Source organism: Dendrobates tinctorius, unplaced genomic scaffold (genome assembly GCF_039654945.1).
Source record: "Dendrobates tinctorius isolate UK_male_01 unplaced genomic scaffold, ASM3965494v1 ptg000030l, whole genome shotgun sequence".
Taxonomy (NCBI): domain Eukaryota; kingdom Metazoa; phylum Chordata; class Amphibia; order Anura; family Dendrobatidae; genus Dendrobates; species Dendrobates tinctorius.
In genome coordinates this window covers 62,861,616-62,879,539 of record NW_027361698.1, presented here as the reverse complement: position 1 = coordinate 62,879,539, position 17,924 = coordinate 62,861,616, and the positions used below count along the sequence as shown (strand labels likewise).

The following is a 17,924-nucleotide window of genomic DNA, read 5'->3' as shown; positions in this document are numbered from 1 at the left end:
CTCCATCAGCCGTTGGAATGTCCCTGGAGCTGTACAGAGCCCGAATGGCATGTAGTTGAACTCACAGAGACCCATTGGGGTGGTAAACGCTATTTTCTCCTTGTCTGCCTCTGCCACGGGAACCTGCCAATACCCACTAGTGAGATCTAAGGTGGAAAAATAGTTAGCAGTTTTAAGTGCGGCTAATGACTCTTCAATTCTGGGTAATGGGTAGGCATCCTTATGTGTAATGCTGTTAATTTTTCTGTAATCAACACACATTCTCATGGTACCATTTTGCTTTTTCACAAATACTATTGGAGCTGCCCAGGGGCTACAACTGTCTCTGATCACTCCAGCTTCCTTCATTTCCCACAACATACTTTTAGCACACTGGTATTGTGTTGGGGGTATAGGCCGGTACCTTTCTTTTATGGGTGGATGGTCTCCAGTGGGGATATGGTGTTGAACCCCTTTTGCCTTCCCAAAATCTAGAGGGTGTTTACTGAATACCCGCTCATACTCCTAAGTCATTTGGTAAACCCCATTCTTTTGGTATGAAGGGGCGGAGTCAGCCACACCTGCAGTTGCTGGCACCACTCCTCCAGCTGCTTTACAGAGCCATTGTCCTCCACCTGGTCGGATGAGATCAAGGGCTCTGCTGCCCGTATTGCATTGTTACTGACAGTAAGCAGCTTAGCAACTGTGGCATACCGAGGTATTGTGGCCTCCTCCTCCCCACAACTCAAGAGGCGTACAGGTACTCTCCCTTTGCGAACATCAACTACCCCTCTGGCTGTCAGGACAGTGGGCCGGCTATCGGAGTACACTGGTTCTACCAGTGCCTGGTAATCCTTTCCTCTGAGGCCTATGGCTGCCCGACACCAAATCAACATTTCACATCTGGGGGGTATTGCAATTGGGAAAGAATCACTCACTCTGACGCTGCCAATTTCTCCGCCAGAGAATTCTACCTGCGGTCTTTGCATCAGGGCCTTGATCTCCTTCTGCAGTACGCGTTGTTCACTGGAACCAGCAGTCTCATCCACCTGTTGCAACAAGACAATAACCTCGGAAAGACAATTTTCAATCACATTGGTACCAAGAGTCATCATGGGGTTACATTCTCGTCGATCAATATCCACAACTATCAGACCTTGAGATTTTAACTCTACTCGACCCACTTTAACAGTACTTTCTTTACATCCTATCTGCGGTAAAGACTGACCATTACTAGCAACTACCATCAGTTCATCAGTTGGGCCACGGGTAAGTTCAGAGTCAGCCCAATACCACTTGTAAAGGATATACGGCATAGTGGTCACCTGAGAGCCAGTGTCCAGCAAAGCGTTCATGGGGATGCCATCAATCACCACTGGGAGGACCGGTCGCCCTCCAACATACTTGGCTCGCCAGTTCCTTGGGCCTTGTGGTCCTACTCCTGGGGGTTGGCCCTCTGCCCCAGGTGTTACTTGTTTAAAGGACAGAATCTTGCGAGGTGGCCTACTTTGTTGCAGTGACGACAGATGGGACGTCCGTTCTGGTCAGAGCGATCGCTGTTCCTCCCTCGGAGAGGTGGGATCCTCTTCCTCCACATCCACGGGACATCCTCTGGACTGGAGGCCAACTGGATCTTCTCCTTGGAGGACTCCTGCAGGGACTGCACGGTTTTGGCAAGTGCAGCCATACCTTTGGTCAACTCCTGGACCTGAAGACGCAGTTCTGAAGATGGGTCATTGTCCAGAGTCTGTGCATCAGCCTCCACAGGGCTGAGGGGGAAAGATGTTGTTTCCTGGTGGTAGGTGATCTCTGGGCGCCTAGAGGGCGCTGGACGGCTGACAGTTGGTTCATGCAGCACCCGGATAGCCCTGTCCTCGAAGTCTTCAAAATCCAGGTCAGGGTTCTGCAGGGCTATAATGCGCAGCTGTGCTCTGTGGGTACTGGATAGGAGTCCTTCAATAAACTGCTCCTTTAACAGTCTGTCTCCGTCCTGCACACTGTCTGGATTCATCTGCTTTATGGCTCGCAGTGCCTCCTGCAGGTTAAGAGCATAGTCCCGTATGCTGTCCTGCGCTCTCTGCTTACATCCAAAGAATCTCATCTTTATTTCAGCTGCAGGGCGGGTGTCAAAGGTGCTTCTGAGCTTAGCCAGAATCTTTTTAATAGTCTCATTATCAATGTCCTGCAAGGCTTTTACTTCTCTCTGCGCTGCACCTGTTAGCTGCCCAATAAGAATGTTCACTTTCTGGCTTTCAGACAGGAGATACACTTTGAACAAGCTGCACAGTCTCTCTTTGAATTCACTCAGGGTATGTGACTCACTCGAGTACTGCGGTAGCCAGGCTGCTCCCGGTATATAGAGCATGGAGAGCGGCATGATGGGGACCGCCACGGTGGGCGCTGATTCTTGCGGTGCCCTGGAGGCAGCGCTGGCTGCCGGATTCAGTGGCGCTGTTGGAGCCGCAGCTGCGCTGGACCCTGCATCTGGCGGCGCTGGGAGGTTAGCGGGAGCGTCCGCTGCTGCATTGGTGTCGTCCTCAGACATTTTCTCTCCCCCCTAGTTAACGTGGGCCAGGCCGCGGGGTTGCGCTGGCTTACTGGATGCCGCTCCTCGGCTGGATCAGGGGGCGCCGGAACTGCAGGCCTCAGCTTCTCACTTCCCGCGCGCTTTTCTCCTTTCGTGCTTCTTGGCTGGCTCCGCCCACGAAGGTCTGCCCCCTTTTCTTCCCGCGCGCACCGATCAGCGGGATAATGGCGGCAATGGCGCCAATTACGCACACAGTCTATAGCACCAAACACAGTCTCTGGCACACAGGACCCGGAGATGCCGGGCTCCGTTAATCCTGTTCATGACGCCAAAATGGATCGCCCGCCAGGCCAGTGGGGTACTCGGTACCGGGCCAGTATTTCACTGGGAAGTGTCACAGTAGTGGTGACCCGGTCCATGGCCCTGGGCGTCCATGTAAGGGAGTGAAGTGATGGAATAAAGTTTATGAATAGATGATTCGTGACGCCACCTGTGGTGTTCGGCAAATGTTAAGCCGCCGCTGCAGACAGATCCTTTGGGACAGATAGTGTAGTGCAGCAATGATGTTATAGCCCTCCACAGGCAGGGCTGTAGTCCCAGGGCAGTGTAGGTGGGTGTTGGGAAGGAAGGTGCAGTGTCAGGCACAGAGATGTAGCAGTGCCGGGGAGGTTGCAGCAAGAAGGCAAGGACACAATAGGTTGCAGTTTCTTTACCTTTACTTGGCAAATGCAGTCCAGGGTCCTGAGTACAGATGGCACAGGAGCTGGTTAGCCTGGAAGCAAATCAGGACTCACTCTGGCAGATGGGTTGTGCAGTCTCCTTACTAGCGCTCTCTATGAAGTACTCCCAGTACTGAGTTACACTGGAGTTCCTCCTTTCTGATGTTATCCACACTCCACTCGCATGACAGACAGCCGTAGCCTTCTATCTCTCTTGGCTCACCCGTCGCTGTTGTGCCTCCAAGGATTATGTGGGAATAGGGCATTTACAGCTTCCTATTCCTCTGGTTTGTGGTGCAGGACCGTTAATATCCATACACCCTTGGAGACCAGGCTCCAGATCATGCGCTCTCACTGGGACTGAGCTCTCCACTTTCCTCAGTCACCCCAGCTCTTCTCCTCCACGTCTGCACACGACGCCCTCCTCACACTAACTGACTAATTTCCCCTCCTGGCCCCCAGAGAGAAGCTCTTCCCCTTAGTATTGGTTCAGAGCTCCCTCTGCTGGCCTGGAGTGGGAACTGTGTTGCATGTTATGGTTAACTGCCAGTGAGACCCTTCATTGCTTCCAGGCATGACATCACTCTCCCTAGGAGGAATGCTACTGTGGCGACCATACTCCTGGGGGTGCCACATCTTTACACACTTTAACCCCTTAACAACCGCCGATATGCCTTTTAACAGCAGCAGTTAAGGGTACTTATGCCTCAGCGCCGCTATCTAACAGTGCTGAGAAATAAGTGTATAGCGCCCCCAGATTCGGTAGGTAGCTGAGACCTGAGAGAACATGATTCAGGTCGGTTTTTACCGACCTCGTTGTTGCTGTTACTAACAGAATAACGGCGACCATAAAAAAAAAATGTCTGATTTCCCATTTACTTTCTCTCTCCTCTGATGTGATCACACATCAGAGAGAGAAATGGGGTCCCCCGGTACCTCCTGCATCCCCTGGTCCTGTCCCCCAGCCGCCGCCGTCTTCCAGGAAGAAAATGGCGGGCGCATGCGCAGTGCTCCCGCTGCGATCTGCCGACCGGCACTCGGCAACGAAAGGAAATTTTTCCTATTGGTTCATTTTGATCACTGTCATAGACCCTATACAGCTCCATCAGCGTAGTGGTAGTTTAAATGCCTGACAGACACAGTCCGTCATGGTGCAGGAACTTACACCCGGCCATAACAGACTGTGTCCGTCAAAGGACGTTAAGGGGTTAAAGCACCACTCCAGTGTTTTTTTCAGCCCTGGAGTGGTATCAGTGACCTCTGCCCTTTGTCTTATACTTACCAGCTCAAATCTTGAGCTCTTCCAGGTGCAGCTCTGGTCTTTCATCTACATCTTGAGACCACAGTTTCTGACTGACTGGAAGTTAGCGCTAATGATCACAGCTCTTAATGCAAGTCTATGAGAGCCTCTTTCTGGCTGTCATACCCTTAGGCCACATTTGATGTTTGGTCACTTTTTACCTCTGTAATTGTAAGCCAAAACCAAGACTGGGTGATAAATACAGAAGTGGTGTTATGTTTCTAATATATTATAGTAATGTGATATGGTGTGAATGGTAATGTGCAATAGTAATATGTGTAGTTCGACTATAGGGATAGTGTGTGGGACTAGCCCAGAGTGGAAGGGGATGAGTTACAGAGAACGTGACAATTTCCTCTCAGAGAGCCAGATAGAGCCTGAAATACATAGTGAGTTTGTCAAAAGGTCCAAGGTGAGCAGTGCCTTATTCTGGAGTGACCCTAAATGAAAGTTGACCGAAAAAAAAGATAGTGAGATCCGGAGCATAAGAGACAGAGTGACCTTCCAGAAACAGGTCCTAGGAGAGAACGCCTAGCTGCGAGACCCCAAGCTTATAATACTGGGAGGTAACGGGCCTAAAATGGGACTAAGTATGTAGTACGAGGAGTGTCTCGGGTGGAAGTTCCAGAGTGTACAGCTTTACCGGTCATACTGGCACCTTAAAGATAAAAGAGGACATGGATCTGCAGGACCAGTATATGACACTTGTTATTCAGGACTGTAGAGGACTGTTAAAAGGGGTTGTCCACTACTGAGACAACCCTTTCTTGATCTAAATGTTCAGCCCTGATGAAATAAAAAAGCCTATACTCCCCTCCCATTCCAGCAGTGTCAGAACATAAGAGCTGTCTCAGACCACAAGCCCATACTAGGGAGCGGCCTGTCTGAATCCTGTTCATATTAGACACTGTTCACATGTTCAGGTTTTTAATACATTAGATAGGGACTGCTTCAATAGGGGTTACCTTGAGGTGGTGGAGCAGCTTGGTGTACATTTTTTTGCGCAAATGCCCTGTATTTGTTGTCCAGCACTTGCTGATTGCTGCCATTTTTTTTTATTGCGGAGTATTTTTGCAAATCTGTTATTCTGTGTTTTCTTGTGGTATCCCAGTGTCAGAACTCGCAGCCCGAGGGCTCCAGTGCGTTGTTGTGACATGTCGTGTCTGGTGCCCAATCGGCGCTGGTGTCACTGTGGTCAACTGCAGCCCGGAACTCCTCATGTTCAATCCATACGAAAGTCGGGACAGTGATGCCAGTGCGGACTGGGCGTCGGGATTACGTGTCACAATAAATGCATGAGAGCCCTGAAACTGTAAGTGCCGACACCGCTGGAACGGTGCCAGCACAGCATGGGAGCGGAATATAAGCTTTTTTATTTTATTGCGGCCAAACATTTAGATCAAGAAGGCGTTGTCCTAGTAGTGGACAACCTCTTTAAAGCTGGGTTGTGGTGAAGTAGTGAGAAACCATGCCCATAGTGGATACTATAGACTATGATGGAAGGAGACTGTGTGGAAAATGATTTGAGTTGTAAAGGAAACTTCCTAAGTCCGTTTACCTGCTATCTCTTGTACGGTATATAACTCTTATCAAGTTGCCGTTCAGTAGTTTATTTTTAATGGTGGTCTCTCTCATTGAACTGTGAAACACAAGGTCCTGGCAAGCCCACAACAGTGGCTACATGCGGCCTGCACGGGCGTAGCGCCCTCACAGCACAAGTCCACACACCCAGTCAGAACCTCCACTTTCAGGGAACGTGTCGGGGCCAATAGATGAGTACCTCACCCACGGTTACCGCCCCGCGCCATGTTACACAATCTCCATTGTATGTTGCAATGAAGAGACTGGAGCAGGCCCCATTACTGCTTATTTCATCAGAAAATGAATATATAGGTATAAAGGAATATTACACCAAGAATAGGCACAAAACAGAATGCTTTTTTAATGCTTTTAATTTTCTGCCCTCATATCCAAAAAAAAAGTCATTACCACAGAGAAGTATAGCAATGTTTCGGCCTCTGTACCCTTCATAAGGATATGTACAATGTATGTGTGAAATGTTTCTTGGCCCACAAAGATGCAAAACATCCACTTGTAGCAATATATAAAGGGATGGAGTCACTGGGCTGTAGAAGGGTCCAGTTGGAAATTGCTGTTGCCCACAGGAGAGGGAGCCCAGTGGTACAACATGCTCTGGGTATAGAGGAAACCTGCAACTTGCCCATAGTAAGTAACCCTCGCATGAACGCGTTGTCAGGAAAATAAAGTTATGACTCTTGGAAGAAGTGGGAAAAAAATCAAAGGGCAAAAGCAAAAAAAGAAAATCACCTGGTCATGAAGAGGCTAACTCTGGAACGCACCTGTCACCCATTACAGTGGGGGCCATTGTCTTGTTGCAGCATTTTTGTGCTTCTGCAATAAGAACTGCACAAATAAGTTTGGATTTTCTTTTAAAGGAAATAAGTGCAGATTTTGGCTTGTGAAGACGGTGTATTTTCGTAGAGTGTTGGCAATGGCAAGTAATAGGTTACAGACACGGTCACACGTTCAGTCTTTGGTCAGTATTTTACCTCAGTATCTGTAATCCAAAACCAGGAGTGGGTGATAAATCCAGAAGTGGGGACGTGTTTCTATTATACTTCTCTGACTGTTCCTCTCCTGGTTTTGGCTTACAGATACTGAGGTAAAACACTGCAGTGTGAATGTGACCTTACAGGCAATCAGACTAGCGATCATCTCGTTCCACAAGAAGTTGGCTCCAGAATGGAGAATTGGTTCGCCACATTTTCCGTGTAGAATTTCTGCATGAACACAAGCTCGGCTGTTGTACATTGTGTGGAGATCGTCCCCACAGTCTCGGGCCGGGTGTGACCAGTCCTCACGGTACTGCATATTAGGGCTCTCTCTCTCTGCTCACAGCCAGAGGAGCATCACGTGACACTAACGATCATACTCCAGTAACTTGCGCGTCCTGCTCAGAATGCGCATGCGTACACCCACTAGCCTCTGGCACGGTCCTGGAATGCAGCCATTTTTATGTCACCTGAGAAGGGGGAATGACGTGACTACGCCCCGTTACGTCACCTGTCCTTGCCCGTTTTCCGGCTCCTCCCACCCTGTCATCCTCCGCAGTGCTCCTCGTCCTCGCCGTGCAGTCATCGCGCCGTGTCCACCATGCATCTGTGCCGGAACGCCTGGCAGAGACTGGCCCCCCTGACACAGCGGGGAGCGGCCGCTCTTCTCCGCACTGGTGAGCCTTCCTATATGTCCCTATCGTGTGTTCTCCCTCGGGTCATGGTGGTCGCCATTGTGTCTTGTAAGGTCACCGGCAGCATGCTGCCCTCACTGTGCTGCAGGCACAATCTGCAGTGTACGTGCAGTCCTGGCTGGCGCTCTTACTCACTCGGTCATTGGACCATCTACTGGAATGTGCAGCAGCAGCTGTGTTTGCCGTAGTGGTAGAGTGCGCCTCTGCTGTGGGCTTGTGTAGAGGTCATTCTGGGGGTTGTGCAGGATCTCAGACCACATGCTCAGTGGTTCCTCATCTAACAGTGGTGATTACTGATCCCCCACCAGGGCTGACTGCTGTGTATACCACCACCTCCCTTATAGGTAAGAGGCTTAGTTATCCCCACCAGGGCTGACTGCTGTGTATACCACCACCATCCTTATAGGTAAGAGGCTTAGTGATCCCCACCAGGGCTGACTGCTGTGTATACCACCACCGTCCTTATAGGTAAGAGGCTTAGTGATCCCCATCAGGGCTGACTGCTGTGTATACCACCACCGCCCTTATAGGTAGGAGGCTTAGTGATCCCCCACCAGGGCTGACTGCTGTGTATACCACCACCTCCCTTATAGGTAAGAGGCTTAGTGATCCCCACCAGGGCTGACTGCTGTGTATACCACCACCGTCCTTATAGGTAAGAGGCTTAGTGATCCCCATCAGGGCTGACTGCTGTGTATACCACCACCGCCCTTATAGGTAGGAGGCTTAGTGATCCCCCACCAGGGCTGACTGCTGTGTATACCACCACCTCCCTTATAGGTAAGAGGCTTAGTGATCCCCACCAGGGCTGACTGCTGTGTATACCACCACCGTAGGTAGGAGGCTTAGTGATCCCCATCAGGGCTGACTGCTGTATATGCCACCACCGTCCTTATAGGTAGGAGGCTTAGTGATCACCACCAGGGCTGACTGCTGTGTATACCACCACCGTCCTTATAGGTAGGAGGCTTAGTGATCCCCATCAGGGCTGACTGCTGTGTATACCACCTCCCTTATAGGTAGGAGGCTTAGTGATCCCCTTCAGGGCTGACTGCTGTGTATACCACCACCGTCCTTATAGGTAGGAGGCTTAGTGATCCCCACCAGGGCTGACTGCTGTGTATACCACCACCGTCCTTATAGGTAGGAGGCTTAGTGATCCCCATCAGGGCTGACTGCTGTGTATACCACCTCCCTTATAGGTAGGAGGCTTAGTGATCCCCTTCAGGGCTGACTGCTGTGTATACCACCTCCCTTATAGGTAGGAGGCTTAGTGATCCCCACCAGGGCTGACTGCTGTGTATACCACCACCGTAGGTAGGAGGCTTAGTGATCCCCATCAGGGCTGACTGCTGTATATGCCACCACCGTCCTTATAGGTAAGAGGCTTAATGATCCCCACCAGGGCTGACTGCTGGGTATGCCACCTCCCTTATAGGTAGGAGGCTTAGTGATCCCCATCAGGGCTGACTGCTGTGTATACCACCACCGTCCTTATAGGTAAGAGGCTTAGTGATCCCCACCAGGGCTGACTGCTGTGTATACCACCATCGTCCTTATAGGTAGGAGGCTTAGTGATCCCCATCAGGGCTGACTGCTGTGTATACCACCACCGTCCTTATAGGTAAGAGGCTTAGTGATCCCCACCAGGTCTGACTGCTGTGTATACCACCACCGTCCTTATAGGTAAAAGGCTTAGTGATCCCCACCAGGTCTGACTGCTGTGTATACCACCACCGTCCTTATAGGTAAGAGGCTTAGTGATCCCCACCAGGGCTGACTGCTGTGTATACCACCACCGTCCTTATAGGTAAGAGGCTTAGTGATCCCCATCAGGGCTGACTGCTGTGTATACCACCACCGTCCTTATAGGTAAGAGGCTTAGTGATCCCCATCAGGGCTGACTGCTGTGTATACCACCACCTCCCTTATAGGTAGGAGGCTTAGTGATCCCCATCATGGATGACTGCTGTGTATACCACCACCTCCCTTATAGGTAGGAGGCTTAGTGATCCCCATCAGGGCTGATTGCTGTGTATGCCACCACCTCCCTTATAGGTAGGAGGCTTAGTGATCCCCATCAGGGCTGACTGCTGTGTATACCACCACCTCCCTTATAGGTAGGAGGCTTAGTGATCCCCATCAGGGCTGATTGCTGTGTATACCACCACCTCCCTTATAGGTAGGAGGCTTAGTGATCCCCATCAGGGCTGATTGCTGTGTATACCACCACCTCCCTTATAGGTAGGAGGCTTAGTGATCCCCATCAGGGCTGACTGCTGTGTATACCACCACCTCCCTTATAGGTAGGAGGCTTAGTGATCCCCATCAGGACTGACCGCTGTATATAACACCACCTCCCTTATAGGTAAGAGGCTTAGTGATCCCCATCAGGGCTGACTGCTGTATATACCACCATCTCCCTTATAGGTAAGAGGCTTAGTGATCCCCACCAGGGCTGACTGCTGTGTATACCACCTCCCTTATAGGTAGGAGGCTTAGTGATCCCCATCAGGGCTGACTGCTGTGTATACCACCACTGCCCTTATAGGTAAGAGGCTTAGTGATCCCCCCCATCAGGGCTGACTGCTGTCTATACCACCACTGCCCTTATAGGTAAGAGGCTTAGTGATTTCCCCCCCCCCCCCATCAGGGATGACTCCTGTGTATATCACCACCGCCCTTACTACAGGATAGAGCCCTGTACACATTGTGTCACTCTGCACTACAGGAAGGCGGTGTATGACCTAAGAGGAGACCTGAAGGTCACTTGACAGTAATGGTGGCCTGCAGTAAAGAGGATCAGTGATCTGCACGTATACTTCCCCCATAGGCAGGAGGAATCTGCAGCAGTGCCTCATTATCTGTCTCTTCTGTATAATGTGCATTGTTCTACCATGTAACACAGTATATGTCCGTCCGCCAGCTCGGGCCTGTTCTGCGTCTGGTTTCCATCTCCTGGCTGTTGATTAGTGAAGCTTAATTTGCAGGTCACCAGTTTAATTTCCACCTCGGGTCCTGGCCTGGAAGTATCTGCTGGGGCCTGCATTGTATGTGCTGTGTGTATTGCTCCCGCTGTTCTCCCAGGGCAGGTGGTTTTTGAATAATACAAAAATTATTAGAGATTAATGGCTAAAAACTAGGATTACACTCAGTGTGATTGTCAGCTGTCCAGCACTGTGTATGGCAGGCTGGTTATGCGAGTGCATTTGCCATTTAGAGGATCTGTCGTCACCTCCAGACATGTTTGATTTAGTAATTGTAGTCTTCCTGAAATAACAATAGCGGAGCATCTTTTCTTCTGTCTTGGGCCGTTCCTCTGTTACTCCTCGAATTGTGTGAATAAATGGTAACTTGGAGTGATCAACAGGGGGCGTGTGGCTACAGTCTGACATTGTCCAATCAGCTGACTGTACTGTGCAGGGACACACCCCTTTATCGAAAAGATATTAGTACCACCCAGTTGTCTATTTATTCATACATTTCTGGTAGGAGTAAAAGGGAAAAGGCGCGCCAATGTTTTTTATTCAGTGAAGCAGACCTGTCAGGAGTGGCCCTTCTTTTACAAGTGTACAATTAAGGCCTCATTCAGACATCCGTGATTTCTCTGACATGCCAAAAAATGGTCTGAGTTTCCACAGTGTGTTTTGAACTGATGGTAAAAAAAAACCCTGTATAAAATCAGATGTGTAAATTACAAGCTTTCTCCTGTCTATTACAATGTTTTACTCATGGATTAGGATAGGCCATCCATGTCTGATCGGTCGGGATCTGACACCCGGGACCCTCCACCGGTCAGCTATTATCAGTGTTGGCAACAGGAAGTACTCGCTTGCAGAACTGGCCAACTTCTGACTGGGGCAGAGACTACACATGTGCTTCCTATTCAAATCAATAGGAGATGGATTTGCAGTACACTGCAGCAGCCACTATCAGAAGACGGAGGAGCACCACAAGTACCGTGTCTTTCAGACTATAAGACGCACTTTTTTCCTCCCAAAATGTGGAGGAAAATTGGGGGTGCGTCTTATAGTCTGGATGTATCGTCTCTGGCTATGGTGGGGAGATGGGGGAGCGGTTTCGGTGGAGCAGCGGGTCACAGAGGCTGAAGCCAGCTGCTGCGGCTAACTCCTGTGCCCGCTGCTAAAGAGAAATGAATATTCACTACATTCCATGCCCATGGGCGTGGAAGGCAATGAATATTCATTTCTCTTCAGTGGCATCCTGGTATGATTGGTCTCCATCCCGGTCTTGGTATGATTTGGTCCCATCAGAGTACATTAAAAAACAAACCATTACACTTGCCTTCCCTGTGCGCCCTCGTAGCGTCCTGCTCTGATGCCAGCAGTTGCGTAATGCTTCTAAGCAGCACATGGCAGGGACGTCATGTGCTGCTTGCAAGCCGAAGGGCAGCTGCTGGAATGACAATACTAATATTCATTTCTCTTAAGTATCGGCACACGTGACCGCCGGCAGCAGCAGGAAGGCTCCGGCTGACACTGTGCTCACTAGAGAGCAATGAATGCGGTCTGCGCACATAGTTCTGGCATGCAGAGCATTGAGCATTCCGGCAGCTGCCCTTTGGCTTGCAAGCAGTGCATGACGTCCCTGCCATGTGCTCCTTCCAAGCATTAAGCAGCTGCTGGCATCGGAGCAGGACGCTGCGAGGGAGCACAGGAAGGTAAGTGTAATGATTTGTTTTTTTAATGTTTTCTGATGGGGGCCATGCATGCCAGGATGGGGCCAATCATACCAGAATAAGGATGAGACCATGCATACCAGGACCGGGGTTGTGGACCATGCATACCAGGACTGAGATGGGGCCAATTATACCAGGGAAGGATGGGGCCATGCATACTAGGATAGGGATAAGGGGGACCATTCCTACCAGGATAGGGATGAGGGGGACCATGCATACCAGGGTAGGGATGAGGGGGGCCTGTTATGAATGGGTCACCGAGGAGAAAAAAAACAAAACAAGCTAAGTCACAGAAAACCAGAGAGGTTGGTAACTATGCAGATTGCAGATCCCTGATCCTAACCACACAACTAGCAGCAGCAGCCGTGGAGCGTACCTACAATGGTCCTAGATGCTTCGTCACAGCCGGAGGACTAAATAAGCCTGAAGCAAGAAAAGGGGAAAACTAACTTCCCCAGAGCAGACCCCAAAGGAAAGACAGCCCCCACACGTATTGACGGTGAAACAAGATGAAAGCACAAACACAGGCAGGAAAATAGGCTGAGCAAATGATGGGGCCCAAACTAACTAGAAAGGAAAGACATTGTCTGCAATCTGCAAAAAACCCTACAAAAATAAAGTCCAACACGTCTGATAGCAAAATTAACCCTGAAGTCACTAGACTTCTCCCACTATATCAGCACTCTGAAATATTCTGAGACAGAGCAAAAAGAGGCCAATCTAATAAGGGACAAAAAGCAAATTGGCAAATACAGATAAATAAGAGTGGAAATTTAGCGCAGCCTCAGCCGGGGCTGGCTGACCCCACAAAAAACTGAATAGACCAACAAAATCAAGTGTGAACATTAGCAGAAAAACTTAGCTTTAGATGACTGGAACAGAGCTGAAAACAAAGACCTGACAAGCCAGAAGGAATCAAAAGCACCAGAATAGGGCGTCGGCTGTCTTAAATCCAGTCTGAGATTCCTGAGGTCCAATCGTCATCCTCATTATCAGGTGGCAGATCTCTACTGATTAAATCAGCCTCACTACCTCCTGTTACCACCAGAGGGAGCCTGGAAGGAGAACTCACAACTGGTGGACCAGAAAATGAACTTACAACAGGGGCCATGGATACCAGTACAGGGATGAGGGGATGGGGATATTAAGTACAGAATTGACCACATTTTTTTGCTTCAATTTTTTTCCCTAATTCCCTCTTCTAAAACCTAGATGCGTCTTATGGTCCGGTGCGTCTTATAGTCCGAAAAATACGTTAAGTACTTCTGGCTGATGGACACTGAGAAAAGCTGATCGCTGCTGATGTCGGACCCCGACCGATCAGACACCGATGACCTGGTCATCGATGAAAAAGTAGTGGACAACCTCTTTAATACAGACACAAGGTCCTTAAAAAAAACTACGTGTTAACAGCTCCATAGATTGCAATGGGCACGTGTTCTAAAGGCCCCCTCACACACAGCGAGATCGCTGATTTTGTGACGCATCAGCGATCTCACCAGCGATATCGCTGTGTGTGGCACGCATCAGTGACCGCCCCCCCCTGCCGGGTATCGCTGATCGTGCAGGAATGTCCTGGGCCGTTTTTTGATCTTTGGTCTCCCGCTGGCCAGCACGCATCGCTGTGTGTGGCAGCAGGCGAACAACGATCAGCGAGCTCTCAGCGCTGTAAGCAGACGCTGGGAGCTGGTATCCAAGGTAAATATTGGTAACTAAGTGCGCACGTCGCTTAGTTACCCACTGTGTACCTTGGATACCTGCGTGCTTGCGCTGGGAGCTCGTATCCAAGGTACACAGCAGGTAACTAAGTGCTGCGTGCGCTTAGTTACCCGATATTTACCTTAGATACCAGCGTTCAACGCGAGCACGCAGTTATCCAAGGTACACAGCGGATAACTAAGCGACGCGCTCACTTAATTACCCGATATTTACCTTGGATACCAGCGTCCTCGCTGGTCCTGATCGCTGGTGAAATCTGCCTGTTTGGCAGCTCACCAGCGATCATGTAGCGAGGCACCAGCGATCCTGACAAGGTCGTATCGTTGTCGGGATCGCTGGTGCATCGTTATGTGTAACGGGACCTTTACACTGATGTGTGATTCACTGATGTCTGACTGAGGCCTAATAATGACTTATTGGAGGTAACTGAGGCTTTGGGAGCTGTAACCGTGTTTGCCTTGACAGACTGTTGTATGGAAATCTGCTCAGCCATCTGTCAGTGACCTAGTGCGCCTAGGAAAGCCGTCCATTCAGACACTTAACCCTGCACACTCTGTGGTGTGCTTTGTGTATTCCCGCACTAAACATGAGCTGACCTGATCTTGTGATGTGAGTGATCTTGCACAACAGACTGCTATTTCCTTTAAGCTTACTGAGGCAATACATCTGTGCGTCTGTTAAATGCTGCTGGGATGCGGGTCATGCACACATAGTATCTTGTGTACATTGGGACCTCCCAGCTCCTGTGGCAGATGTTGGGGGTGGCTGAAAACAGATAAAACTGATGACAGAAAGAGGTGCTTTCGATATTCCAGCTAAAGACCCCATTAGATTAGTAAAAATGAACAATTTAAATCAAAACCCTCCTTCATTAGATAACAACTTTAAAGGAGTTGTCCACTACTCGGATAATCCCATCTCAAGTGCAATATTCCCCCACATAAAGTAAAAAACCTTTATACTAATCTCTGGTTTTGATGATGTTCCAGTGACATCTGTGATGGGTCTCCCAGGGCTTGCATTACATTGTCACATGAGCCCTACAACCAATCAGTCGATGCTTCACTCCCACTTCCTTTGGACAAAACTGACCACAGAAAGTGAAGGCTGCAGCTCTCTTTATTTCCTCAGAATGTCTGTTTTGTCCGATAGAAGTGAGAGTGAAGTGGCGGCTGATTGGTCACAGGGTCCACATGACAGGACAACGTTACACAAGCCCTGCTAGACCAATCGTGAGAACAGCGCTGGCTATAACTGGCTATATGGGTTAAAATGTGATTGTGACGGCAGCATTATGATTGTTCAACGGTGGTGTGACTTGATGCTTGTGGGCCCCAGTAAAAAAAAAAAAAAAAAAAAAATCTCCAACATGGCGCCCAACTATAACAAGCTTTAAGGCTGTGTACCCACGATGCGTTTTGTTAAGCGTTTCCGCAGCGTTTGAGCCGGCTCAGACGCTGCAGAAATGCTTAAAAGATGCATCAAATTAATTAGCATGCGTTTTTGGCTTTTTGTGCCAATGCATGCGTTTTTAACTGCTCAGGAATCGCTTAGCGGCTAAAAACGCAGCATGCTCATTAATTCCCGCATTGCTGAGCGTTTTTACCCATCCTCAATGATCCCAGAAATCACGTGTCAAAAAACGCGTCATAAATCGCGCAAAAAACGCGCGGAAAAAGACACGCGATTTCTGGGAAGGGGATCCTTTTCCTGAGCGTTTAAAAACGCCCGCGTGGGCACATAGCCTAAAAGTTATTCTCCAGATTAGGGAAAAATGGACTTTTTGTCCTCCACTACCTCCATAGGCTCTACAACCCAGCGGTGACTACAAAACCCGCACACAATAGTTACACCCCAATTCTTCAGTCTATGTATAGTAGCATTAGAGGGGTGTTCTCAAGTTTGGATGTTATCCCCTACCTATTGGGGGAGTTATACTCTCTACACTACAAAGCTGTCTTTACTGTTTCTTTCTGATGGTATATAGTTCCTACACGTCTGTAATACGGACTCGGCAGCCTGTACCCCACCACATGATTCCTCCATGAGGCGCTGAGTGAATTGGCGCTTTCATTGGAAAATACCTGTTAGAGAGTGCCACAATTTCTTTGTATTTTTCTTGTCACAGATTTCAAATGTGTCCACGATAATATAGAATCCCTCCATGCGTGTAAAATAGGATTAGTTTGCATGAGGCTTTACAGACAATTGGGGTTTGCTGTTGCAGAATCTCCTTTGTTAGATGCGAATTTACAGCTTTGTGCAAGGCAAAAAGTCTGCTCTCAGGTGTCTCCGTCTGCTGTAGAAATGCATGTGTAGCCTGGATTATGTGCGGTTGTTATTGTATGCTTTTTCTTTCTCTAGCTTCTGCCCGGCAGATGTCCAGCAGTGTGCCTGGATCTTCTGGAGAAGCTCTCCCTTATTACCTGTTGGTTGGCGTTGCTCTGGCTGGTGGTGGATTTTACGTAAGTATCTGACGTTCACATGCCATTTTCTACACGATACTGATATGTTTTGTCTTGTCAATTTTTAGCATTGTACATTGTCCTAAACAAAACCGTCCATCACATCATTTGTGACAGCAAACTTTTACATCATACATAGTACCACGAGTGAAAGAGCCAAGATTGCACAGAGAGAGGGCGACCTCCTGTGGTCTGTGGACCTCTAGTAAGCGATTTATCCCAAAGAAGCATTCACAATAGTCGTGTAGTGTTAACAGGCTGTCTACCAAAATGGTCATTCGTCAGGTAAAATGATCTTTTGCTCTGCACAGAAGACCTTTCTCGGTAGCACATCGTCCTGTATAAACTGGAGTCATGCTGCCGAGAACAATGGCAGCCTATGTACACTGAATAATGTACGTCGCCCATTATTCGGGCTATCTGTTTGTATTAACAGACTGTTAGACGGCCGCCGAACAGCAACGAGTACCTGACCCCTGTTCGTTCATAACGTCGGTAGTCCTGTAAATGCTGTAAAGATGGCTGCCGCTTGCCGTGACCCTTGTGGGCATTTAGGCTCAGAGTGTTAGAGAATGTATTATCTTTTGTGGAGATTCCTTGGAATTCACCAGTTTATTGCACGTGCTGGTGATTCATGTGGCTGTTTCTTGTCCTTGGGTGAAATAGTGCTCTTTTTGGCTTACAATTTAGGGTATAATGTTGTGATGCTTTTACACAGATATTATTGTACTCACTTTCTCTCTGCTCAGTCTGGTGTCTATTTGTTATGGGGCACTCGGGCTGGGTTCAGCAGGTTTTTTTTTTTTTTTTTTTTTTTAAAACACCGTTTTTACTGACATTCATTTGTTGCATCCAGATGTTACTGAATGTCTACAGACAATGCATTCTGTTTTGTGGCATTTTTAAAGTCTTTGGCATATTTTTTTTGAATTTTTTTTGAATTTTTTTTAACAGGAAGCAAAGCATCAGATATTTTAAATCTTATAATATCAGTTATGAAGCATTAAACCAGATTTATTATATTTTAGCCATCGGTTAATTAGATGTTTTATGGTATGGAAAGGGGGGGGGGAGCTAAACAGCAAACTTACATTTAGTCACAGACTAGAAAGGGAAAGAGGAAAAAACTAGAGATAATTGAATGACCCTTTGTAGTAGCCTCTTAAATATTAAATGGACAGAAGAGCCGAGAAGGTGTCTCAAGGGGCCAAATCAGATGAAACCGCTCTACAATGTTGTTGTTCAGAG

General features: G+C 48.6%; 1 protein-coding gene across 1 annotated transcript in view; it reads left to right on the top strand.

Moving 5' to 3' along the window:
• The first annotated feature begins 7,513 nt into the window (after positions 1-7,513).
• MGARP (mitochondria localized glutamic acid rich protein) overlaps positions 7,514-17,924 on the top strand; it is a 90,246-nt gene continuing 79,835 nt past the window's right edge. Inside the window, exons 1-2 of the mRNA XM_073572115.1 lie at positions 7,514-7,775; positions 16,576-16,676. Of these exons, the coding sequence (XP_073428216.1) occupies positions 7,700-7,775; positions 16,576-16,676 (177 nt within the window). The 5' untranslated portion in view covers positions 7,514-7,699. The remainder of the gene's footprint in view (positions 7,776-16,575; positions 16,677-17,924) is intronic.